General features: G+C 41.5%; 1 protein-coding gene across 1 annotated transcript in view; it reads left to right on the plus strand.

The window, feature by feature from the left end:
* Nucleotides 1-20,625, plus strand: part of SMAD7 (SMAD family member 7) — a 52,724-nt gene extending 32,099 nt beyond the window's left edge. Inside the window, exon 4 of the mRNA XM_063128263.1 lies at nucleotides 18,151-20,625. Coding sequence (XP_062984333.1) covers nucleotides 18,151-18,689 — 539 coding nt within the window. The 3' untranslated portion in view covers nucleotides 18,690-20,625. The remainder of the gene's footprint in view (nucleotides 1-18,150) is intronic.
* Nucleotides 20,626-27,004: the final 6,379 nt, after the last annotated feature.

Consider the following 27,004-nt stretch of genomic DNA (forward strand, 5'->3'; position numbering starts at 1 on the left):
ACAAATAAAAAGGGTGTACTGACAGATGACTCATGGATAGTCCATATAGCATCAATAAAAGAAACATTCATAAAAGAAATCTTACAATAAAATTCTCTATTCTGATGTCAATCTGCTGTATGAGTTTCTAGATAAGACGGATGTGGTTCTGCTGCCATAAAAAGCTGAGAGTCACTTTTTTCCTTCATAAACCAGTTGCTGCTAATGTGCAAAAAATTCATCCATCTTGTGAAAAGTTGTGATACCTGGCTTGTAGCTGTGAAAAGACAGAATGCTTAGATAGATTGACTATTGGTCTGATTCATCATGGCTATTCTTAAAAGTCCTTTCATTCATTAGGTTTTCATTATACCCAAACATACAGCAGCAAGAGAAAATTGCTTTGGACTTTAGTGCTTTAGAAATTCTTCTTCTTCTTCTTCTTCTTCTTCTTCTTATTATTATTATTATTATTATTATTATTATTATTATTATTCAGTTAGAGAAAGTTTCATTGCGTTGTGCCCCACACTGGCTTATTTGATGTGTGTTTGATGCCTTCAGCACCTTTCTGGACAAAGTAAATAAATACACTCAGTCATTGTACTTCCAAACGTGAAAGAACAAAGTCAACTAAGGCATGATTCACATTATGGAGCCAAGTGCATTTACTACCTAGACTGGACAAAGACAAACAACGTAAAGCACAAACGAGAAGTATATGTTTGTACACTCATGGACATATGTTGGACATTCTCATTCACACTTTGCAAGTTCTACCATATGGGGAGCAGATGTACTGGCTACCTGCAGTGCAAATTATCTGTTAGTGTTGGTTGCTTTGAGGAAGTAAGTAGCTCAGTTTGATCTTATAGCATCAGATCTGAGTGGGTCACTTACATTTCTTTGGAAACGAGGTTGAGGCTTTTAGTCTTTTTGAAAGGGATGTATGGTTAAATCTAGTAATACAGGGGGGTTGCAATTTTTCTTGTTCGTTTGTTTACTCCTAATAGGGGGAATGTGAAGATATAACTCTCAGGCCTTAGCTAGACCTAAGGTTTATCCCGAGATCGCCCCGGGGTCATCCCTGTTCATGTAAATGACACACAGAATATCCCGGGAGCAGGCAGCGACGATCCCGGGATAAACCTTAGGTATAGCTAAGGCCTCATTTAAGCCTTGCTGAGCACCCTCATAGAAAGACTTTTTACCAATTTGGTGCAGATGGAGACCCAAAAAATGAAACACCAGTAAAACATTGCATATTCAGATTCCTAACCTTCTTAGAAACTTACAGATTCCTAACTATTTTAGGATGTCTTAACTATCTTATGAAAAATCCTATAAATGTTTACTCAGAAGTAAGTCCCATTGAGTTCAACAGGGCTTACTGAATTTGGCAAAGAAGGGGTGCAAGTGGCCCACGGAGGCTGCATGTTGCTCACCCCTGGGGTGTAATATTGCAGCCTCAGGCCAGATCTACACCAAGCAGGATATAGCACTATGGAAGTGGTTTGAAAGCGGTATATGGAGGCAGGATCTACACTACTGCGTTATAACAGTGAAGTGCACTGACAACTGTTGGGGCCCATGACACATGCCATATATCGCTTTCATACCACTTTCATAGTGTTATATCCTCCTTGGTATAGATGTGTCATGGGCTCTAACAGTTGTCAGTGCACTTCAATAGCACTATAAAGCAGTAGTGTAGATCCTGCCTCAATCTATTAAATGTTAAGGGTTTTGATTGAGTGCTGGTGTAGCATAGTGGTCTCTTGACTATGAGCCTGCAAGTGCCTAGTTTGAATCTCTTCTCTGCTAGGAACTCACTAGATGGCCTTAGTCAAGTCATTCTCTCAGCCTCAGTGAGCCCATCTGTAATAAGGAGGCATAATAAAACTTACCGTACAGAATTGTTGTAAGGATTACAACCAGATAATGGATGTGAAGCACTTCACACTCAAAAGTGCCATACAAAAGTTAAGTACTATTATTAGATGGAAATCAGATCTGAGTAAACACTCTGATTTGTATGAATCACTTCTGTTGTTGATATAGGGTGTAGAGGTGCTAGAATTCGCTGGTCATAAGTAGGCAAGAGATAGCAAGATATTCCAGGAGATCTTACAAGCAGGATGGTGGCGATACCATACGATTTGTTTATTGATCTGGGCTTCTGGTATGTATTCTCTGGACACAAGGTGATGCATTTCTGGAAATAATGACCATTACCCTATCAATAGGCCTGTCTTCCGTGAAGATAACTTATCATTTAAAAAAGCTTTTTTACAATAGTTCCTATCTCAACATCCTATGGCAATTAATTCTGCAGGTTAATTATCCACTGTGTGAAGAAGTACTTTATCTTAAACCATATGCCTATTTGTTTAATTTGGGGTGGGGGGAGGGAAACCTTGAGTTCTTGTTATATCCGGACACCCATCACAACCGCCCCATTATTTCATTATTACCGTATTTCTTCAATTGTAAGACGCCATCAATTGTAAGACGCACACTAATTTCAGTAACACCAACAGAAAAAAAACACTCCTAAGATTACACCCGCGATTCTAAGACGCACCCCATTTTTAGAGATATTTATATGGGGAAAAAAGTGCGTCTTAGGAGCGAAGAAATAGGGTAAGTGCCCACTCCCAAGTTGTATTTTTTTTTTCAAATTAACTAAAATAACCCACTGTTTATCTTTCTTCAAGAGGAAGATGGTCATTTAGATGTCTTTTTGTGTACCTCCTCCAGGTCTTTTGTACTATTCTATCTGCTGTCATGCTGCATTTAATTGGTCTTATTATATATTTGATTGATTTTTAAACTGTCTTACGGATTTTATGTTTGTTAGCCACCTGGTATGGAAAGGCTAAGCAAATAGCTAGCTGCCGGAAAATGGATAATGAAGAAGAATGTCCTTATCACACACGTACCTTTTTTTTTTTTTTTTTTTTTTTTTAATTGTCTGCTCTTCCTCTCCATTCTGGACTGGAACTCCTTTAGCCTAGGACACGGTTGTGTGTTTCTCTAGAGACGAAAGCCAGTAAAGGAAGGCCTAGTGGCAACTTGACCTGAATATAGCGCAAATACTGCAGTCTAGACAGAACCTGATTTTGTCATGGTAGCTCAGACTGCTCGTGGGGGTTTAACCCACTTTCTGGTGACGCAGTTTGCTGTCGTCTAGACTGTTGTGGTAAACTAGGTCAGGGGGAAAGAAGTCTAGAAACCTGGATGCTTAGCTGCAGTTTAAATGAGTCTGTAAAAACTGGGGAGGTTTGTGCTCTTCAGCTAACATCAGCATGAACCGCTGCTGGGGCCTACCTTTAAAATGGAGTAAAAATAATTTCTCTCCTCCCCCTCCCAGCTTCCTTCTGCCGCCTGCTTCTCAGGAATGTTGGGAGGATTAATTAGCTTCATGAATGTAATGTACTGTCTTAATTGTTAAGTGTTATTAATCCTCTGAGTAAGGTAGGAGACAGAAGGGGAGGGTTGATGGGAGAGGTTTTTTTTGTCAGATAAGCAGCATGTGGAGCTAGCCTAAATACCCTTCTCTGTTGCTTTTGGCGATTAGCTTTCATTCTTGACTTGGGGGTCACCCCGGGTTTCTATCTGGAGAGTTGGGGGCAGGGAGGGAGGGAGGGAGAGAAAGCGTCCACGTACCAGCTTTTGTAGAGTTGTGTGTGTGTGTGTGTCTTTGTGTGTGTGTGTGTGTGTGTGTGTGTGTGTGTGTGTGTGTGTGTGTGTGAGAGAGAGAGAGAGAGAGAGAGAGAGAGAGAGCTTTTGCTTGCATGCGCTTAGGCACAGAAGTGATTAGATTATGAAGGCAGACAGAAGTAATGATTAACTTTTTCAGTCTGCATGCTGTCTCCAGCCTGGCTGTGTTGTTTTTCCCCCTAAGTAGGCCCTGGCCCTGAGTCGACAGGGTATTAGGTTGTAAAGAAAGACAGAAGGAATGAAAGGCAGGGAGGGGGAGGAGGGAGGGAGGGGAGGGGTGGGAGGTGAAATTGAGGGAGGGTGCTTTTCTTCCATCGGATCCGGGAATGGAATTTATTGGCTGGAATGTAGTAAATGTTCAAAATGCCATCCCATCTAAACAGTTTTCATAATTGTTATTAGCGGGAAGAATCTAGGCTAGATGAGAACATGGAGAGGAGAGGGGAGGGAATGAAATGAATGCTTGTTTCTAAGCCTGTGTTGCTGCCGCTTATATATCTGTACTGAACGAATATTTCCTTCGCTCTCCAGGAAAATGCTGTTTTAATCAAGAGGTTTTTGGCTGATGTGCCTGGTTTGGGGTCTTGCAAGCTGAGAACATTTGATCCATGCGCTGCCACTGAGAAGGGTTTCCTTTATTGGCCGTTCTTTCCCCACCCTCTCGCCAGCTCTCCCCATTATTAAGACTAGACTTGCAGAAAGCATAGTATAGCTGTGTGGAATGTAGCTAGGCCTGCAAGGCCGGGGGGGGGGGGGGAATATCCCCAGTACTGCTGAGTGTTCAGCATCAACTTGGTATACAAGATTACTACACTTCATTGATATATATCTTGGCTGGCGTTTACAAGACTTCTTAACATAGATGTGTTGGCAAGTGAAAGGAACAAAACCTACAAGGTTAGACCCAAAGAACAGACCACCTCCTTCCACCCCCAGATCTATTTCCTTAGCATCAAAGGACACTGGACTTGAAAAATACCACTAGAAGTTACTAGTTCAAAAGCAAACAAATAAAAGCCACAACTTTTAAAAACAAACAAACACATCTTGCCTAATTACTTGAAGATGATTTTTACATGCTGCAGGTGATGAGGGGAGAAACTATTTAGAAAGTATTTTAAAAAGAGTTCTTCAGAACCTAATACCTTTATGTTTGTGCACTTTTTATATATTAGGAAGGTTCATTTCTCTCTCAGCCCTGTCCTCAAGGGTAATCAAGTTCAGTGGATTCATGAGACGCTCGAGATTTAAAGAGGAGATGAAGTATATTGATGGTTTGTTAAGTTTAAGTCTAGCTTGTTGTGAATATAGTCCAGGTGTCTAAGATGAAGGACGAAAAAGAGATTGGTGCTATAGAAACATTGCATAGGCAAAATTGTTTAAAATAGTTTTGGAGTATCTAATGAAGTGAATTCTAAACTAAAGAAGCCATCTTTTTCAATGCAGAAGGCCTTGAAATTTGCATTGGTTTTGTATTGGATGATCAGCCTCAAAGGCGTTAAAGAGAGTTTGTGTTTATTTCTGGAGCAGTTTCAATATTTGAAATGGCATTGAGTTCTTTATCACATTCATCTCAACAACTATATATTAAAGATTCAGAACAGAGGCTGAGGGTTAAGTGATGTGTCTAAGACAACCTAGGGCTCATCTACACCAAGCAGGATATTGCACTATGAAAGCTGTATGAAGGCGGTATATAAAAGGCAGGAGGCACACTACTGCTTTATTAGCGGTATTGAAGTGTCCTGACAACTGTTGGGGCCCATTGACACATATCATATACCACTTTCATACTGCTTTTGTAGTGGAATATCCTGCTTGGTGTAGATGAGCCCTTAGTGAGTTCCCACAACTAGTGGAAACTAGCAGCGGTCTAGGTGAGAATACTTGTTCACACTGACAGAACAGTGATAGGTGTAACTGCATGGCTCTAAGACATTTGTGTTTATTATTGAAGGGTCATAGGTCATACATCCTCCATGTGTCAACTTTCATATTTTTCAGAGCATTAATAAAACAAGTCTTTTTATAAAGATGTCAGGGTCTGGTCTCAGATCATGTTAGCACTAATTGGTCCCCAGTTGATCTTCGTTTAATGCTTGCTGGGTTCTTGTTTTGAAAACTTTGCACTCCTTATTTTTGTCAAAGTTTGCTAAAAGGCATCATACTGACGTTTGCAAATTCCTCCCCCAAAGAACCTCGTTGATCAGTGGTAAGGCATCTTGTAAGCCTCTGGGTGCTATGGAATCTCTCAGCACTCCTCGCCTGTTAGAAGAGTTAACATGCAGCCTCAGGGCTATTGAATGCAGTGTATTCAGGGTCATCATTCTGTTGTCTCTGTTGTGACATTTATATCCCATTCTTCCTTCCTGCATAGTGGTTCCAAAAAGTTTCCCCTCTGGGGTCTGGCCAGGTTCAGACCTGTGTAGCATCACAGATGGAGCCTATACATCAGTTAACTTAAGACTATTTTATGTACGCAGTATTTCAGAGGAATGTATGTTACGGGGGGTGCATTATAATATCATAGAGTTAATTAGCAAAGGGAAGGGTTATGGGGGGTATCATAGAATTGTTTCTTTAGTAGTATAGAATGAAACGGCAAGAGGCTTATGAACACCCAGGTTTCAATCCTGATTCAGTCATAAAGCTCTTGAATAACAACTGGCTGAATTCAGACGACACGCTAATCAATGGTTGTTTCCCATTCTGTTCCTATTACCCTCCCCCAGTTAATCAGTTCCTAGCCTCTACCCTACCTCATAGGGTTATTGTGAGGATAAACAAAGCCTTTGCTTATCCCCAAATGCTGCAGAGATTATTAATGATAATGATTCTTTTCTTTTTTTTCTTTTTTGGGAGCCAGAAAGGAGGAGAAATTGGAGAACTTTGGGGCATATTTTAAAAGAAAAGGGAGAAGAGACGTGCAGAAGGGAAGAAGGTTCTTGAAATTAAAACTTCAAAAATAATTAGGCTGGGCTGTATACCAAACAACAGCAAAGAGGGTCATTTACTGTAAATATTATGAATGGAATTGGCTAGGATTCTTGATTCCCGCCCTTCTTCTAAGGGTTTTTTTTCTTGAGCTAAGTAGAAATTCGGCCTTCAGACACCACAGTACTCTATAATTTGCATGGCTGATGAGGCCTTTTGCCTGGGACAGAGGAATGGAGTCAGCTGGCTTTAGTCTAACCACTAGAGACAGTCAGGCCAGCCCTTTTCGTTTTGTGTGCGTGGATGTGTTTTTTTCCCTAGCTATAAAGCATACTCATTCGAGGACTCCGTGGCTCCTGCCTGTTGGCTTTTAAAGAAAATACAATTAGGCTTTAAAAAGGATTTTTCTCTCCTCCCCCTACCCCCACCCTTCTTCTTCCTCTTTGGATCGTTTGGTAGCAGCAGTAATTGATCACTTGTCATAATTAGACAGCAGCAGTGGCTAATGAAGCATTTAAGAATCAATTTTTGGGTTTATTTTTGCAAAGACTCTTTTTTAAAAATGCTATGAGATACAGGTCTTTCTGTGTAGCATCCTTCTCTAACTACACATATACAATATGGGTAGAGTTGAGGTGTGTTGAGGCATTGGTTCATACCTGCTTCCACTCCATAAGTTGATGTAATGTCTTAAGGCAATATATGCAAACTCATTTCTATTTAGAAAATGTAATAATCATTTTTAATATGGCATAGGGGAGAACTACCTTTTAGATATTATGTAGGATGTTTAGGCAATGTGGGATACAGGCAGGGCTCTAGAGGTGGACAGCTGTAATTTTGCTGTCTTTTCAAAACCAGATTTTATTCCACATTGGATAGAGTGAACAAGGGCAATGTGAATTGATCAGGAATAACTTGGATCTTGGATTCCATGTACATAATTACTAGTATGGATTAGAATCTTTGCTTTCTCCATGAATGGATGCAATAGAGGAAATCTTTCTGCACTCGATTGCAGAAAGATTAGATTCTTCCTGCTGCTCTCTAACCCTTGAGATGGTGTATCTTAACATGAACTGGAACAGAAGAAAGCGCAGACTCTACAACACTAAGGACTTAACAGATGTATTTGCTAACTTCTAAGTTTCCCTTAAGGGAAAAATAACACTTACAGAATTTCATTTTTTTCCCTCTGACAAGGGAAATCTTTCTGAATATCACAGAGTGGTTAAAATGCTTGCACTTTGTAAAATAAAAAAAGACTATACATGTTTTAAAAAATAACAATAAATGAACCCACCTATGTTGAGGGTTCTTGAGTGGGTCCAATTTAGTACAAAGTTAAACATATTTTACTGAAATTTATGGGATTTCAGCACTTTTAAACTGTATGCTGATTTGCACCCTAAATTAGTATAATTCTGCACAAAGTATTTATATAGTATTTTTACAACTTGTCAGTGTTTGAAAAGCACTTGGCACATGTAACAATCTACCTGTAGTATTTGAGTATTAGAAAAATAAGTGATCTCTCTCCATACCTTGATTTGTAACTCTTAACAACCCCATGAATGGGAAGGGATTTTGATTGTGAGCTTTATTACTACAAGTGTAGTGTGTGAATATGGCAAAGATTCTTCAGCAAACATGGCCAATGGCAGCATACTCTTATGAGGCACAGGCCACAAGAGTTTGTGGCATACATGGATCAGAGTTGAGTTTTGCACTGATCTATCTGTTGTTCATGCAAGAGAAGGGTAAGTAAAGCTGAGAATCTAGAGCAGAAGTAATTCCATCATATGTTAAAACATTTAGGGTTTTAAAAAATTGTTTTAGAACATCCTCCTCCTGTTTCAGACTTTTATATCTTGCACCAAACTCCTGAAAATATCCTGAAAAACAGCAAAGGATGTAAGAGCAATACTTCCGTAGTTTATTGTTCCTTAATGTTTTCAATAAGATCAGTTGCTTGCTTTTCAGAGCATGTCTAGGGATTTCTTCTACTCCCAGTTTCGTACTTTAGTGAAAATCCAGGTGTATTCTCCCCAGTCAAAAGTGTGATACAATGTGGGAGACCATATGCTAACATAAAACATTGAGAGATGCTAGGCCTGCAGTACTTGTTAACCACCAAGCTGAATGCAGTCATGGATGGCAGCGCACCAGGGCTCAGTAAACCTTGTTGCTGCCAGCCTTGGTTTGTAAAAGACCCAGTAGTAGAATGGCTTGTCAAGAACCTGGGAGGCCACTGTGCAGTTTTGGAGAATGCCAGGGGAATGACAAAGGATATCCTTAGGCAGATGCATTCATGTTCTCAAAATGCTCTTTACAGCCATAAGGACTAGAAATTTGCTTTTTAAAAAGCAGACAAAACCCCTCAGAAGCCAAATTCTGATCTATATTCCATGGAATGCACAGTACCCTTGTAGGTCTACAATTCTTCCTGCTGCTCTCTAACCCTTGAGATGGTGTATCTTAACATGAACTGGAACAGAAGAAAGCGCAGACTCTACAACACCAAGGACTTAACAGATGTATTTGCTAACTTCTAAGTTTCCCTTAAGGGAAAAATAACACTTACAGAATTTCGTTTTTTTCCCCCTCTGACAAGAAACAGTTTTATGCAAAGGGGTCGTGCTGGATGGGAGTCCTTTAAAAAGAAAAAACTTCATATGCTTTAGCTTGTAGGGTTACTTTATGTGCTGAGTAATAACTGCCTAATTAGATACAGACACAAATTTACAGTCTGGCCTTTAAATCTGCAGATTAAAGGCCCCATAAGCACCCATCCTAAAGAGATATTATGGTCTGTTGTGTCAATAATCCACTGATTAAGGACTCCCTAAGTAAGTGTGACACCACAGCCTGGTTGCTTCTAAGGAATCTATAGTTTCAACCTTTTTGTACAGTCATAATGGAAGAACACACAGACAATTTAGTTTCTTGACCCAATTGTGTTGAAATCCCCAACATTCGAAATTAAGATAAACCTATGAAGAACAGTGTTTTGCTCGTTTCTGCATAAGGATTCAACAGGAATTCTTGAATCCTTCACAGTTTGTCCTATATTAGTGTTGTTCAGATCTGATCAACATCTCTCAAGAGCAAAGAAACAATTAACAGCTGTTGATAAGTCATTACACACAGTATGGATAATCTCATAAAGTTATATAGCCAATTGCTTTAGAAGACACATTGACCTACTTTTTGTTTACTTGAAACATGTTTAGAATGGGAAAAATATTTCACATCACAATGCACCATTATCCAGGATTTAGGTTCCATTTATGTAAAGAGGTGAACTTTTTTTAAAAAAAAATATGTTTAGGTAACATTGTCAAAATTTGAGATTTTTTTCCTTGCCTTGATCCTATAAATCAGATGTGTGCTGACTAAGACATGTGTGGTCTATTTTATTTTACTTTAGGAGAATCCTTGTGGCCCACTACATGTTTATAAGTTTACCAAGCAAGACGATCTCAGAACAATTAGTATAAATCTCTGTTATTACTTGGTCTGATTCTGCAAGATACTTATGTTCTTAAGCAAGAGTGCATACTCAGGATCAACTCTGTGCTCTTGCTTAAAGCAGTGGTATTCAACTGGTGGGTTGCGACCCAAAAGTGGGTTGTGAGATCAGTCTAGATGGGTTGTAGCAAAGATGTTGCTGCCATGTTGAGCATGGAGAAAATTGTGAAAGTGGGTCCCATTTTGCAAGTTGGGTGTCCACGTTGGGTCTCGGGTCTGAACCAGTTTGAAAAACACTGGCTTAGAACACAAGAAATGTCTTGCACCAAAGTCCATCTAACACCATTTTTGCAGGAATCCCAGCAGGGCTATTTGTCCATAGGAAATTAATTGGACCACAGTCTAGTGGTGGACCCCATAATACCTTGCTTTAAATAGTTCTAAGCCAGGGGTGGGCAACTCCAGTTTTTTGGCCTACAAGTCCCACCAGCCATAACTAGCATAGCCAATGGTAAGGGATCATGGAAGTTGTAGGTCAAAACATCTGGAGGGCCACAAATTGCCGACCTGTTCTAAACAGTGGGAACATTTTCTGGGGCATGGTTTAGTGTGTGGCATGAGACAGTTGAAAACTTGGAGAGAGGGTATGAATTTATCACTGATGGTGGTGTTGGTTCTATATAGAGGCCTTGCTAAACTGATGAGTTTGATATCCTAACATTCCACGTCCTAGGGCTATATTCTGTTTGAGCAGAACAGGTAAATTAAACCGGAAAATAAGTGATGACCAAGGCTGATGGGATTGGTACAGCTTTCTTTGGACTTCTGTAGTTATCACTTCTTTCACAGTCCGCATTTACAGTCACCTGGAGATGTCTGCATATGTTTTAGCAGGTTCACAGGCTGCTGTGTGAAACTGACCCAAGATTTGTTTGAATATGTTTTGTTAGAATAGATGATCCTGTGATCCCAGATCCTGTATTTTTAAGCTTTTGTGAATCTCTCTGAACTTTGACTGAAAGGATGCCATTAGCTGCCCCTCAGCTGCAGAAGGGGTTTGCTGTTAGGGAAGTAAAAGTGGGTTCAGAAGTTAAGTTGGCTTTGGTTAGCTTGACTGTATAGAATTCCTGATAACATAAGCCTTGCACTTTTATTCTTATTTGTATTACGTTATCTGGGTATATTTCTATATTTACAAAGAGATTTCTAGGCATTGCGTCTGCAGGGGAAGCATTGCTTCAACTTTTTCTCATGGGAAAGCATTAACGTACTCAGAGAGACTTTCTGCTTCCCTTCCCTTGAGCACTTTTGCTTATCGACATCCTCCTTCATGTGCTGACCCCTATATTGGATCAAGAACTTAGCCTTAGTCAAGTATAATAATACTGATCTTCATACATGTAAGCTTTGGTGGATGGACTTTGCTGGGAGCTAGACAGCCTGGTCACGGCCAAGTCCCTGTGTATCCAAATGACGCACAGGGACTCCCGGGGGCAGGGGGTATGGGCACGGGTTTTCGCAGGGATAAACAATCCCTGGGAAAACCTGATTCCTAACGCGGTCTCATGATCATCCCGAGACTGCGGGAGGTGTGTGGCCGCCCGTCCTGGCTTCTGCCCTCCCCCCTGCGAGTAGCAGGGAGCAGTAGAGGGAAGAAGCCGGGCCAGGAGGAATCGGGGTGGGGGAGCGGGTTCCCCTCCCCTTACTTTTGATGGAGTGCTCCTGTACCTCTAAAAAAAATGGTCGCCTCCACTCATGCAACGTCCTTCCTCCCATCCTGGACGTCGCGCTAGCCATGTGGACACAGGGGACGATCCTGGCAGGAGGTAAACCCGGGATTGCCCCCCTCCCTCTACACTTGTATGGTGTACAAAGGGCCTCTGTTAGTTTTGCTGGATCGCTCAGTAGCTTTTAATGCCATTGACCACCATGGTATCCTTGCAGGACATCTGGCTGGTTTGAGGCTAAAAAGGACCATATTGGGCTGGTTTTCAGAAGGTGGTGCTGGCGGAGGGGATTATGGCTTGGCCCCATAGCCATTGGCTTAAGGGGTTCAACAGATTTCAATTCTCCATGCTATTTAGCATCTACATGAAGCTGCTGGGATAAGTCATCTGAGGTTTTGAGGTTGGGTGTCATCAAAATGCAGCTTAAAGTTGCATACAGATGTACATTGTATATTGTGAAAGTATAAAGAAGTACAATTCCTTGTTCAGGATTGAGTTCAGAAGGAAATAGTTTACACCAGTTTACATCACAAACCTGCTCAAAACAATTTTGCAAGTCTCTTTAAAATGGGGTTTCCTTTTTGTTTAAATAAAATGACAAATGAACATTCACATTAATACACATTCATTCTGTGATTCAGGCAGCCTACCTGAATATTGGGAAGAAATGTGTTTGATGAATGTGTTGCAAAGGTGGAGATAAAACCACCCATGAAGTTAGCAATTTCTATACTAAGACCAAACCAAGAACGAAAATAGATTGAATGCAATGCAAACAACAAACAGTAGTTTGTCACCTGCCTTATTCATGAAAATGATAAGCAAATTATGTTAATTGCATGCAGCTGAAAATGCAAATGAGCTGTAATTCTCTATCTTGTGATATATTACTAATTTGGCCTTTGGTTCTGAACGAATTACACAGCCATGGCACAGAATAATGGGACCATCTGTGCTGTTGGTTTTTCTGGGACAGCTGGAACTTCTTCTGACTCTTTCAGCATTAAGTAAGTTCCATTTTTTGGTCAACTGCAACTGGAAAAATGAGGACTTTGTATCGGTAAAGGCTCATTCAGTGATAATAAGCAGCAAGTGAGTGGTAGATTTTCAAGCCAGTTGGGGTTGCACATTGAGTGGTGATGTGTATCCGTTGCAACTCAGGATAACTGAATGCTGATAAGATTCCTTTTGTCTGTTGTGGATTCTAGAGTAGTAAACCAATCTGAGGGGGAAAAGCAGAAATGCCAACTTGCACACCATACTCAATATTTAGGTTGGTTTAATACAAGCAGCCATTTTGATGAGGCTTATTTTTCATCTGAGGAATGCTTAGGTGCTAAAGTGTACTCCATAGTGCACCCAGGGCAATTTTATTGTGCAATCACCCTGCCTCATCCATGGAACTTTATCTCATTTTAACTTTCTGACAATCCCATGAAATAGGCTTGGCTGAGAGACAATGGCATAAAGAAAATCTCACCCAGTGAGCTCCACAGCTGAGCAGGGATTAGAACCCAGGTCTTTGTGGGACCACTTCCAACCCTCTATGGGGAAATACAGATGACTGTTTACCAAGCAGTAACCACATTCTGCATGTAACCATTTGGTAAACCAGTGCCTGTTTTGTCCTGCCAAGTGGTGAGAAGAACTTTACTGCCACTTCTGCACCTGATTCGAAGTCTTGTGAAGCAGAAACGGATGAGGTGGTTAGATTCTCCTTGCAAGCTTGAGAGGGTGGTACAAATGACAGTTTAATAATAATAATAATAATAATAATAATAATAATAATAATAATAGTACTACATCCAAGCTGAGGCAAGTTACTACTTGGTAAATGACTGTACACGTCATTTATCCAATAGCCCCACACAATCTTTTCTGCTTCTGACACCCATGTAGGAAATTTGGCATTCAAGGAGGTCATGGCAACCTACTTGTGTGTTGAGATCTTCTCTGGAAGGGTCATATATAATGAAATCTCTCTCTCTCTCTCTCTCTCTGGCACACACACATACACACCAGAGAGAGAGGAGCCTGCAATTTATCTAGGCTCGGCAATTAACGTAATCTGAAAACTTCTCTTTAACTGACGTCTCTCTGAAAATTGCTGGGTGGACTGTCGGGTGGAGGAGATGAAAGGAAAAGAATGCAGTCTGAGGGATTTTCTTTCATGCAATAGGGTGGCTTCAGAAAGGTCCTTTTCCATATATATATATATATATATATATATATTCCTGGCTCTCTCTCCCCCTTCAGTTCTCAATTTGTTTTCCTTTCATGACAGTAGGCTCATTCCCTGTCCCTTTTCTTACTTGTACGTTTTAAAAAGTATTCCCTTTGTATCCTGCACCCCTCACTGGCAACTACATTGAAGTAGTTTTTGGAGAGTTAGGTTAAAAGTAATTTGATACAAGCGTTTGCCTCTTTCTCCACCTCCCCTTACTCAGCTCCTCTCTCCCCTCCTTCCCCCCCTATTCAGTGCCAGGTTTCAGTGGGATAGTTATATGAAACAAAGTATTGTGAGGCACTGAAAGGGGGGTGGGAGAGCTGAAAGACAAAATCAAGGCCTACCTCAAAGTAGGGGCAAGCATATCCTACAGCGCTTTGCTGACTTAGAGAGGAGGAGTGTCTCCCCTTCCCACCCACCCACCCCTTTTCCTTTTCTTGAACTTTATCATAAACTTTATCTTTCTAATTTCCAAACACTGGCCCATTTTTAGAAGCTGCCTCAAGCTACTAAGGAAATATTTTCCTAGCTGGCATAAGAATATGGTCAGATCAGAGCCGCTTTGGAAGGGCTGGCTTTTAAGAAACTGTAAATGGGTGTAGAAAATGTGGCTGCTGAATGGTGTGTTTTTAGGGCCAGTTCATATATTAATTACCTCAACAGCATATTTTCCACCTCACAACTGCTCCCCTGTGGCTGGCTCCCATGTTGCCAATTTATCGTATGAAAACGTCTTCTCACATCGATGGCCAGTCTCATGTAGGGCCCCCCACTTTCTCCCACCCACCCCCAGCCAGGTATCCCACAATTAGCGTTGCTTTTACAGGGGAGACCTGTTTAGTTCAGTGTTACTTTTATCTGCATTGATTCCATGCAACTTAAACAGCCTAGGGATCTGCCCCAATTGCCTTTGTGACAAAACTTTGGATCTTCGAATAGGTATTTTCGAATTGGGATATAAGCACCATCCAAACGCCCACTGAAAGGTGTTAGAGGATGTTTTGAAATGTTTGTGTACTCGTGTTTATGTTAATGTTACTTATGGCTGCTATTTAATATAAGGGATGTGTGGCAATTAGTGAGTACGGAGGCTTCAGATCTGAGCCCTTGGTTTACTCTCTCCCCTCCCCCCCCCCTGCAATTCCCTTCCTTTGTTCCTTCATTAAAAAGAACATTTGCAGTGCTTGAGGAGTTCCCAGGTCTTAGCATGTCTGTAAAAAGCTTTACAGAATTACTGGCTAATCTGATGCAAGGACCTGATGCACTATGCAAGTTGCCTACAGCTTTTAAGGGAGGGAGTTTGAGTCAATACTCCCCTTTCCTCTCCTCTCCTTATTCCCCTCCAGCCCTAATTGTGATAATTATCTCTCTTACCCTGTTTAGCCATAGAGGCACAGTTGAGCAGGGAGTGTTTAGTGGGGAAGGAGAGGAAAGGATTCCCCCCTCCCCTGCATTTTTTGCTAACAAATGCAAGACTTCCGGTCTCCACCCTGCTACCACAAACCACAGTCTAACTGCAATTCAATCAGATTTATAGCTCATCTGACGTCTGTATCCTTTAGCATTTATGACCAGAGATCTGGCTATAGGCGTAAATAAGGCCTGTAAATTGTAGCAGATGATCTTACCTTACCTCTCCAGTCTGGACAGAGCTACGGTTAACTCTCCTTTTATTACTCTCTCTCCCCCCACCCCTTCTCTCTTTAATGACGAGGGGGAATTTATTATATGAAATGAAGCTAGGGGTTGGCCTTTAAGAACAGGATGATGTATGCAGTGGGTTAGGCTCTCCAAGACCTAGCTGTCAGCCCTGCTTACCCACATTTGACATCACAAAAGATGTCTGTGGCTGATAAGCCGGTCTTTGGTATTATGTTATCTGCCATTGATTTACTGTTGGCTTAAACTGAACGGCTGCATCCAGGATTTGAAGGCAGGGGTGTGTGTGTGTGTGTGTGCAGGGAAGAAATCGATTATGGGATATCCAAGAGTGCACAACATTTGGTAATTTTGTGTCTTCACCCATATCCCTGACCACAACAAGGTTGTTTGGCCTTGTTCAAGATTAACATAAACAGTTGCAAATCCGTTTGCTTTTTAAGGTTTTGTAGTTCATCACTAGGCCTAGATTACTCTATAGACTTGATTCAGCTCGTAATAAAGCCCTCATTCACATTGACCATTATGACATGGTAATGATATCAAACCCTCCATGAGCTGACATAAAAAGCTCCATCACTCCTAGGAAGAAACGCTGGCTACCGTCGCTTCTCCGTTGTCGCTCAGTTACTTCCTGTTTGAAAACAGGAAGTAAACAAGGAGCACGAGGCCCATTCACTCTGGCGTTGTAATCACGCTGCTTCTCTCACACACAGCAGGAGAGGACAGCAACCAGACTTTTTCTGGTTTTTCTTGCGGCCCAAGGAAGGCCAGAAGGGGTGGAAGGCACGCGAGAGGCAGACAGTGTCGTGTGAGGGACCTTTGAGAAATCCATGAGTGCCCAGTAACAAGCATGCAATAAAACGCTCATTGGATGGAGTTCAAAGGAGAACCCTGCTGGAACAGCCTGAAGTTTAGCATCCTGTTTCTAACCCTGGCCAGCTAGATGCCTCTGGGATGCCTACAAGTGGAGTATAAAGGCAACATAATATGCCCCCAGCACCTGGTACTCCAAAGCATCCTTCCTCTGAATGTCAAGAATTGAATTAGCTATCAGGTTTTGGATATGGTAGCAGGCATTGTGCATGCTCCCTCACCTGCTGAGACAGCAACACATACTCGCATTGGCTCAAAAGGTTTTACAGGATACAACAACAAAATATTTCCATTGGTGTGTTTGTTGTTTATTCGTTCAGTCGTTTCCGACTCTTCGTGTCTTCATGGACCAGCCCACGCCAGAGCTTTCTGTCGGCCGTTGCCACCCCCAGCTCCCCCAAGGTCAAGTCTGTCACCTCCAGAATATCATCCCTCCATCTTGCCCTTGGTCGGCCCCTCTTCCTTTTGCCTTCCACTTTCCCTAGCATCAGCCTCTTCTCCAGGGTATCCTGTCTTCTCATTATGTGGCCAAAGTACTTCAGTTTTGCCTTTAATACCATTCCCTCAAGTGAGCAGTCTGGCTTTATTTCCTGGAGTATGGACTGGTTTGATCTTCTTGCAGTCCAAGGCACTCAGCATTTTCCTCCAACACCACAGTTCAAAAGCATCTATCTTCCTTCGCTCAGCTTTCCTTATGGTCCAGCTCTCGCAGCCGTAGGTTACTACAGGGAATACCATTGCTTTAACTATGTGGACTTTTGTTGTCAGTAGGTGTGTGTACAAGATTTATTCAGTCTAGGATTTCTTACACATTTTGAACTCTCAAAGGAGTTTTTGAGAACCATTCTTTCACCTAGTAGTATTCTCCCAGAAGAATAACTCTTGAGTTCAAAACATGTTGGGAATCATGAACTAAATCTTCTATATACCCATAGAAGTCTTTTGCTATTTTGTACATTTGGGCATTTCTGAATGAGTTGACAGTCACAATGTGTGGCAGAAGCACAGTGGCACAAATACTGAACTGACTGTGATTTTGCAGTGTTGCTGCCACATTCTAAAGGTTCTGTGAATCCTCTCTAATGCTGAACCATAATGCTATTTTATTTCTATTTTTTTTTTTAAAAAAGGCTTTTGTAATGTAGGAATTTGTAGTACATACATACTTGTCACATGTAACCCCTTCCTTCCTATTACCCACAAGATGTAGTTAAAATCTGGAGGTTCTTAGCATGTGTTTAAATAAATAAATAAATAAATCTCCTCTTAGTTTGATACTTTATGATTTGTAAGCCCATTTTTTAAAAAGTTTATTTCCAGACACAACGTTTTTACATTTAGATTAGATAACAGTATTTTAGCACAAAAAATAACGTTTGCTTGGTGTGTGTATTATTTTTATAACTACTTAGTGATATTGATAGATCAATAGTCTGAATTCCAGATAAGGCAACTTTATGCATTCATTAGACAACAGGAACATGGGTGTTCTAAGTAGTCTTTATTTTTATGAGATTAAACTTACATTTCCCTCTCCTTCTTCTCTTTTTCTAGATTCCCAAGTTCTACAAGAATCGGGGGATCCGTCACACTGGTGCGTGGTGGCATACTGGGAAGAAAAGACGCGTGTGGGTCGGCTATATTCTGTCCAAGAGCCCTCCCTGGATATCTTCTATGATCTACCTCAGGGGAATGGCTTCTGCCTCGGACAGCTAAATTCGGACAATAAAAGCCAGCTGGTGCAGAAAGTCCGTAGCAAAATCGGCTATGGCATCCAGCTGACCAAGGAAGTCGATGGAGTGTGGGTTTATAACCGCAGCAGTTACCCGATTTTCATCAAGTCGGCCACACTGGACAACCCCGACTCCAGGACGTTACTAGTTCATAAAGTGTTCCCAGGCTTTTCCATCAAAGCGTTTGACTATGAGAAAGCTTACAGCTTACAGAGGCCCAATGACCACGAATTCATGCAGCAGCCGTGGACTGGCTTCACTGTTCAGATCAGCTTTGTAAAGGGCTGGGGCCAGTGCTATACAAGACAGTTCATCAGCAGTTGCCCGTGCTGGTTGGAGGTTATTTTTAATAACCGATGACTTGAGACTCAGACTGGACTCAACAATGACATTTTATAACTACTTTGCTGCTAAATATCTCCTTCTGAGTGCTTGCTTTTTCATGCAAACTTTTTTTGTTTGTTCTGTTTTGAGAAATAGCTTATGGAAAGATTTCTTTCTTTTTGTTTTTTGGCTTCGATATTTTGGGAAGTTTTTTGTTTGTTTTTTAAGTGTGAATGACCAATAACTCAGAAGGGAAAGGAAGGCACCTGGGGCAGGGTGGGAGTGGGGGTTTGGGATGGAGGAGACTTCATTTGAACGTATTTCACTAGTTTTTTCATTTTGTACCCTTTAAATTATTATCCAAATCTGGTGGGTAAAATTGGATGCGACATGGTTTTTTGCATTGCTCTCTCTCTCTCTCTCTTTCTCTCTCTCTCTCTCTCTCTCTCTCTCTCTCTCGGCATGTCTACACCAGCCATTTATCCTGGGATCGTCCCGGGATCATCCCTGTGCATCCAAATGACACATGGGGGATCCTGGGGGCAGGCAGGGACGATCCCCCCATTTTCCTGGGATAATCCTTAGGTGTAGAAAGGGCCTCTCTTGAATTCAAAAAAATCTCATGACTTCCTCCCCCTACCCTTTGTAAACATACACACACAATCCAAAGATCTGTGTTTTCTTCAGTAGATACACAATGTTCTTGTGCACTTGGACTGTTTCATTCATTTTAGTGGAGGGAGCAGATCTGCACACAGTGCATCAAGATCCATTTTCTCCATTGAAATTAATGAAGAGGCCATCACAGGTAGTGGGGCTCCAAATGCACACTGGAGCTGATAAGCCTGTAAGTGTTTTTATTTAAAAAAAACCCAATGATCTAGCACCAGGTTCCCTTGAATCTGGTGCTAAATCATTTATATTATTCGACTGTTGTGAGGTGCCTTCCTCCTAATCACACACATTGAGCGGGGGGTTGGACTCGATGGCGTTATAGGCCCCTTCCAGCTCTACTATTCTATGATATAAACCCGTCTGTCTTGCTGCAGGTTCTGTATTATGGCAGATCATTCCATCTGCTATTTGTAACAACAAACACACCAACTCCTTAGCTGGTCTGAAGGAAGCTGACCTGTGGTGGTGATAGAAACCCCTCATGGTCACCGGCACTGAATGAATGTACACAACATGCGTGCATACATAACAAAGTCAGTTTGGGGTGCAAATGCAGCAGAATAAAACTTTCGCCAACAACTTTTATGACTTTCTCTTTCCCTCTTCCTGCCCTCTCCACTGTGACCACCTGCTGCTTTAACTCTTCATGTCTGTGTCATTGTGGAGGTAAAAGAAGCATGGGTTTCACAGGACATGCCCATGTTTCACTTATTAGTGATCATTTGTGATGCCACGAAAATGATAAGGTGCATGGCCTGTGCTTTTCAAATGGATCTGCGATGCAGATTTCTTGATACCTTTTTCTTTTTTTTAAAGGACGAAAAGGATTTTCAGTATTTATCCCCTTGTAACCTGTCATGGTCAGGTTTATGATAGTACTGTTTGCATCCAGAAATTGCAGTCATTCATTTATATCTTCTTGAATTCATACACTTAGTATGATAATTTTACACTGTTCTTAGCTCAATGAGCATGTTTAGACCTTAACATAAGCTATTTTTCTAAATATAAAAGGTTTAAGTGAACAAGAGAAGCATTCTCATTGGAATTTTAGCATTGAAGTGCTTTGGAAAATAAAACAACACAACAACAACAACAACAACAAAGAGACTCCTTAAAAAAAACCCTGAGATTTATTAAAGAAAAAATGTATTTTATGTTATATATAAATATATTATTACTTGTAAATATAAAGACGTTTTATAAGCATCATTATTTATGTATTGTGCAATGTGTATAAACAAGAAAAAATAAGAAAAGATGCACTTTGCTTTAATATAAATGCAAATAACAAAATGCCAAATTAAAAAAAAAAAGATAAAAAGATGAGATTGGTGTTTTTTCTCTCCCTCTTGTGCGTGTTACCATCCAGCTGAATGTTTTCCTAAAGGAGTATGTTCCATTACAGGGTTGTTCCTTGGATGTACGCTTGAAAGGATACTGTGCACAGATTGTTTTTTCAGGATGAATTGGTGTCAGGGAAAAAATGGCATTCAAAATTACAGGTGTCTGCATAGCAGAAACTGGTCACTCAGGCAACACTGTAAGTGCAGCATAACAAGGGAGAAGTAATAACAGGGACCTTGAAATGCAGTCCAGCTCCTTGTGTGAGGCTGGCCGGGGACAAAGACATTCAGCATGCTAGAGGTGCCATAATGTTCCAGGTTGTACGGTAATCCAAGACCCTCCATTTCCTCCCTGGGCCATGCAACATCCTAGAAGAGCAAGTATGTTGTGTGTGCAACAAGACCTGTGGCACTTGCTGGGCTGTCCTTTTCTTCCTCGCCACTCAGTAGTGAAGGCAGGGTGGAAAGTGAGGGGAGACAGCAGGAAAGGAACCCAGTCCAGAATCTTCCCTGCCCCCTTTTCTCATCCATGGGTGGCCAGAATGCAATTTAGTTTACTGAAAATTTTATAAGAAATGCAGAAAACTACCAGAGGATCCCTGAAAACGAGGAGTATCAGCCTTTGTGCCAGACTGAGGCCACAGCTAGACCTAAGGTTTATCCTGGGATCATCCAGGGTTCGCCCCTGCTTGAGCACTGGATCCCCTGTGTGTCACCTAGATGAACAGGTTTGACCCCTGGACGATCCAGGGATAAACCTTAGGTCTAGCTATGGCCCAATAGTCCGTAGTAGAGACATGTAAGGTTCCAGGTTCAGCCCATGTCCAATTAAAATGATCCTGGCTAGCAGCTCTGAGAAATATCTTGAGACAGTGGAAAGCTGCTAGTAGACAGAGAAAACAATATTGGGCTAGATGGCCCAATGAACTGATTCAGTTTAAGGCAGCTTCATATGTTCAAGAGAGTCAAGTGTGATGTATTGGTTAAGAGGGCTGGATTGGGATCAGAGCAGCTAAGGTTCAGTTACCTGCTCCTCCATGAAGTTTATTCGGTGACTTTGGGCCAATCTAATCTACTTTATAGAGTGGTTATTAGGATAAAGTGGTGAGAACCATGTATTCATTGGGAAAAAGATGGAAAATGCGTGCAATAATCTGTTAAATATCCCAATAATATGTGAAGAAATGAGTATAGTTGCCTCAGGTTGGAGGTGAATTGGAGAGCCAGTGTGGTGGTGTGGTTAGAGTGTTGGGCTGGGAGTCAGGAGATCCGAGTTCTAGTCCCCACTCTGCCATGGAAGCTCACTGTCACAGACTCTCAGCCCAACTTACCTCACAGGGTTGTTGTTGTGAGGATAAAATGAAGAGGAGGAAGAGAACTACAGTATGTACACTGCCTTGGGTTCCTTGAAAGAAAAAAGGTGGGATATAAATGCAAAAATAAAATAAAAATATAAGGGGAGAGCATGTTTAGGAGCCAGAGGAATGAAAGATCGTGAGGTGAAGTGTCTTTGCATTGTAGAGAAAACCAAGTCTCTAGTCCTTATGGACAGGCAGTAATCCGGCCATATGCTCAATAAAAAAGGTCCTAATAGTATCTTCTAGTCAAAGGCACACCAATCACTAAATTTGTATTATTATTTAACAAATAACTTAAACACAGATTACGTACATTTCGGTTTTTGCTGTTTGCATTGACTTGAAATGTCCTCTTCCCCCAAATTCTGGCTCATGTAGGAATTGGGTGAGGAAGAAAGAAACAGTGCAGCGAGATTAGGTCCTAGGGCAGATAAATCTAGTGAGATTTTGAGGTGGAGAGGATGATGTACAGGAGATCTAGTTAGGTTTTGAAGGGAGGTATAATTGCATAAATGTCCATGGAAGATTGACTTGAGCCACGTTTTCAGCTTTTGACTGTCAGTCGTAAGAGCAAGGCCTAAAAGAGGTCAAGTGTCGTGAAAACTTTCATCGGAGTCTTTCGGTTTAGTTTTTTTTCCGGCTGCTGGCAGAACTTGAACTATTCAATTATCGCATCGCATCTTTCCTATGGCACAATGGCTAGACGGGATGGTGACGAGTCTTTTGTTGCTTCTCTTCCTTGCCCAGCAAAGTTGCACAATTAATACAACTTCAAAGGCCTAAAGAGAAAAGGGGGTGGGCGGGGGAGACTATGAAAGATAGCAGGTCGAATGCCAAGTTCTTGCCTTTCTTCGGCTAAACTGGAACAGCGTTTATCAGCAACGGCAAACTGGGCCATGGAGACAATATGGATGTTTGTTTTATGCTTTTGATAGTAGCTCCTCAGCATCAATGTAAACAGCCTTTGGACTTAAACGCTGACAGACCATGGGGAATCTCATTCTGGCACCTAGCAATGACAGAGACTCTAAGGTATTGTTAACTCAACTTAATAGATGAGGGAAATTAAGCACAGAAGTTAAAACAATGTCCCGAAGGACACAGAGGGCATCAGTGTTTGAGCCAGGTCACCAAAATGGCTGCTCCTACCCTCATTTGAGTAAACCACCCATTAAGGTGGTTAGAAGGAACAGGTATATTTTTAAAATGTCTGGACTTCAGCATATTGGCTTGAGAGAAGAAAGAAGTAACACCACATTGAGTACTCCTGGCTACACCTGATACGGCTATAGTTAATAATTATTGAGGTAAATGTATGTAAAATCTCTGAACCCATAGAAAACTAGCAAAATTTTTGCTGTCTGTGCAATCAACAGTTGTTTGGCGTTGCATCGCTATGGGAAGATCCAGCGGGAGGTTCCCGTGGTTTCCCCAGATGCATAGAAAAGTACTGGTATTGTGAGGACTTTGTCCTTGTAAGCAGAAATAGATGGTAGTGTGGCCCTTTATAGGGTGGTCACACACGAATCATCACAAAACAGGAAATGCATCACCCAAAAAGAAAACAAAAGAGGACATTGATTTGCATAACATTCACATATGTTAATTAATTTATTAATTAACGGGCTCAAGTTAAAGGAAGCCAGATTCCAGCTGGACATCAGAAAAAACTTCCTGACTGTTAGAGCAGTACGACAATGGAATCAGTTGCCTGGTGAGGTTGTGGCCTCTCCCACACTAGAGGCCTTCAAGAGGCAGCTGGAAAACCATCTGTCAGGGATGCTTTAGGGTAGATTCCTGCATTGAGCAGGGGGTTGGACTCGATGGCCTTGTAGGCCCCTTCCAACTCTGCTATTCTATGATTCTATGATCAGGTATTGCGGTCCCAAGCCATGTAGGGCTTTATAGGTTAAAACCAGCACCTTGAATTGGGCTCGGAAACATATAGGCAGCCAGAATCGGTGTTATATGTTCAAACCTCCCTGTTCCAGCTATCAATCTATAAGTATAGATGTAAATTTAGAAAATAATTATTATAATTTAAATAGAAATACCGTACATCTCACCAAAATGTGGAAGACTATATAACCAGGTGACCTGTGTGCCTTGCTCAATCTCCTGTCCGATGCTGTTGGTGCACAAATTCAAGGCCCGGCTCTTCTTTCTCATGGTTCTTTATCTTTAAAATGGACTTGGCCTAGACAGCCCTTCAGATAAAGGATACCTTCAAAATAGTGGAGAGTCCTCTAGCAGCCTTTCAAATAGAGGACTGTGCTCTCTAAAAGCAGACATGTGGCCATTCTAGACTATCCTTCTTTATTCCATGCAAGTAAGTATGGAAGAGCTACTAGTCTCCAGTCAACACAGATTTGTATACCACCTGGGGTTCCTAGGAGGAAAAAAGGTGGGATAAAAATGCAAATAACAACAACAACAACAACAACAACAACAACAACTATTATTATTATTATTATTATTATTATTATTATTATTATTATTATTATTATTATTAATCAGGAAGGCCTTAAGTCAAATCTAGTTTCAGTGACTCTTGGGCAAGCCATAATTTCAGCCTCAACTTTTCTATCTGCTATATTGAGACAATACTGGCCTACTTTACAGGTTTGCTGAAAGGATTAGACAACACAATCACGTATATTAAATACTTCGAACACTGGAAAGTGTGACATATATGCTAAACATCGAGACAAAGCAAAAAGGATCAGGGAACACAAATTGCCCAAAACAGTGGTGGTGCTGACATAAATGTAGGGAGTAAATTACTATTACTGCTCTTTCAAAAATTAGGTGTGAAGGCACAGAGGTCTGAATTAACCAGAGACAATAATTAGGGTTGCTCTTTATTTTAAGGGAGTTTACTTTATTCTTCACCCTCCCAGGCTCCAGAGAATGCAAGTTTTTATAAAAACAACTACAGACTGCAAACACATATCCCTTCTATGAGAGATAAGGATGGGGGGGGGGCGTTGCCTCTTCTAAGTTAAAAACCTGTGCAAGTTTCAAAATAGGGTGAGAAAGTGATGGCAGTTGACTCTTTACTGCCTTCTCCTCGCCTCGTAAGTAAGTATAAATAAATGGCTATCAATAAATAAGAATGGGGATCTCAGGGAAGGAGGTCATCGTTCTAAGGAAGAGAGAAATATCCCATAGAAGGGACCCATTGCTCTGAAGGTGAACAAATATCCTCTCATACCAAGGATGTGTCTCCGTGAGGTGCGATACTTGTGGTCATGGGAGATTTGATCATTGTGACGTCATGTAAACCGCTTGGTAAATTCTCTGCCTGGTGGAAAGGTTGCTGATATCACGTGCCATTTAGATAACTTTGTAGAATCAGTGGTCGTGGCCCATGTTGGTACCAATGATGATGAAAAATATAGTCAGGAAGTCCTGAACACCAAATTTGGGTTGCTAGGCAGGAGGTGGAAATCTAGGACCACCAAGTTTACTTTCTCTGAAATTCTACCTGTTCCCTACGCAGGCCCAGCTAGACAGGTGAAACTGAGGAGTCTTAATGCATGGATGAGACATGAGCCTAATCTACACCAAGCAGGATATTGCACTATGAAAGTGGTATGAAAGTGTTATATAAAAGGCAGGAACCACACTACTGCTTTATAGTGGTATTGAAGTGCACTGACAACTGTTGGGGCCCATTGACACATACCATATACCGCTTTCATACTACTTTCATGGTGCTGTATCCTGCTTGATGTGGCTCCTGCCTTTTATATACTGCTTTCATACAGCTTTTATAGTGCAATATCTTGCTTAGTGTAGATTAGGCCATGGTTGCCATGTCTAACCCTACTGCCCCTGTTTTCGTAGAAGATGTTTCAGGTAATAAATCAGAATCAGATTCAGAACTAGAAGACGCAGCGCCAGACACCAACCAGTTTGTACCAGTGGGGGAGGAAGCTCTCATGGGCGATTCCCCAGCTGGGAGTCAGCCCTCTCCAGAGCTTATCTCCCCAAGACCAAATCCTACACACTCAGTGGGAAGTGAGGTTTCTTCCGGAGGTGAGCGTCCTGACAACTAGATGATGCTAGGGTCCGCCAGAAGCTGAAATGCATGGCGCGGAAGGAAGGCGTGAGAAAGTTGGTTAGATTACGCCAGAACCTGCCTCCGCACCAGGTGCTCTGAAGTTACAGGTGTTTGAGAAGTGGCTTCCTATTCTTCTTGAATGGACAATTGCCTTGCTTAGTTTGCATAGTTTTGCCTAGGGGGACGTTTCCAAGAGGTTAGACTCTATTCAGGTAGAAGAGACTTGTTGCTTAATAAAAGCTTTGTGGATTACTTAGCAAGCCTCGTCATTTGCCTCACATCGAAAGCAGGAGTGTTCTGAGAAACACGACAATGGCGTAGAGAGGAGGGGTTCAGATTTGTTGGGCACTGAAGAACATTTTGGAACAAGCCCAGCCTGTACAAGCGAGACAGGCTCCACTTGAATCAGAATGGAACCAGACATAACATAAAAAGGTAGCAGAACAGCATTTAAACTGAACCTTGGGGAAAAGCCAACAGGAGCTGAGAAGCATTGAGTTCAGGTTGAAGCTGAAAATGATTCTGATTACCCAAATGGGGACGAGGATGGAATAGACCATGAGCATATGGTGAAACATGATTGCCAATCAAAGAGGCCTAAGAAGATGCACATGCCAGAGACATTTGGGAAGGGCACCAGGTATAGGGACTTCTGTGCCAATGCTAGAATTCTCCAAGCAAGATGGAAGAGCGAGATGGAAGAGCCTAGCTTTAAAGGAGAACTTAGATTTAGTTGGCATAGCAGAAAGCAGGTGGAACGGAGAGAACTAGTGAGATAAGGTAATCACAGGATATAAACTGTATAGGAAGGAAAGTGAAAAGCATACCGGGGGAATTGTCCCTCTGTACATCAAAGAAGTCATAGGGCATGTCTACTGCAGCCATTAAATTTGGGCTGGTCCTGTG

The sequence above is a fragment of the Elgaria multicarinata genome, chromosome 6 (genome assembly GCF_023053635.1).
Source record: "Elgaria multicarinata webbii isolate HBS135686 ecotype San Diego chromosome 6, rElgMul1.1.pri, whole genome shotgun sequence".
Classification (NCBI taxonomy): Eukaryota; Metazoa; Chordata; class Lepidosauria; order Squamata; family Anguidae; genus Elgaria; species Elgaria multicarinata.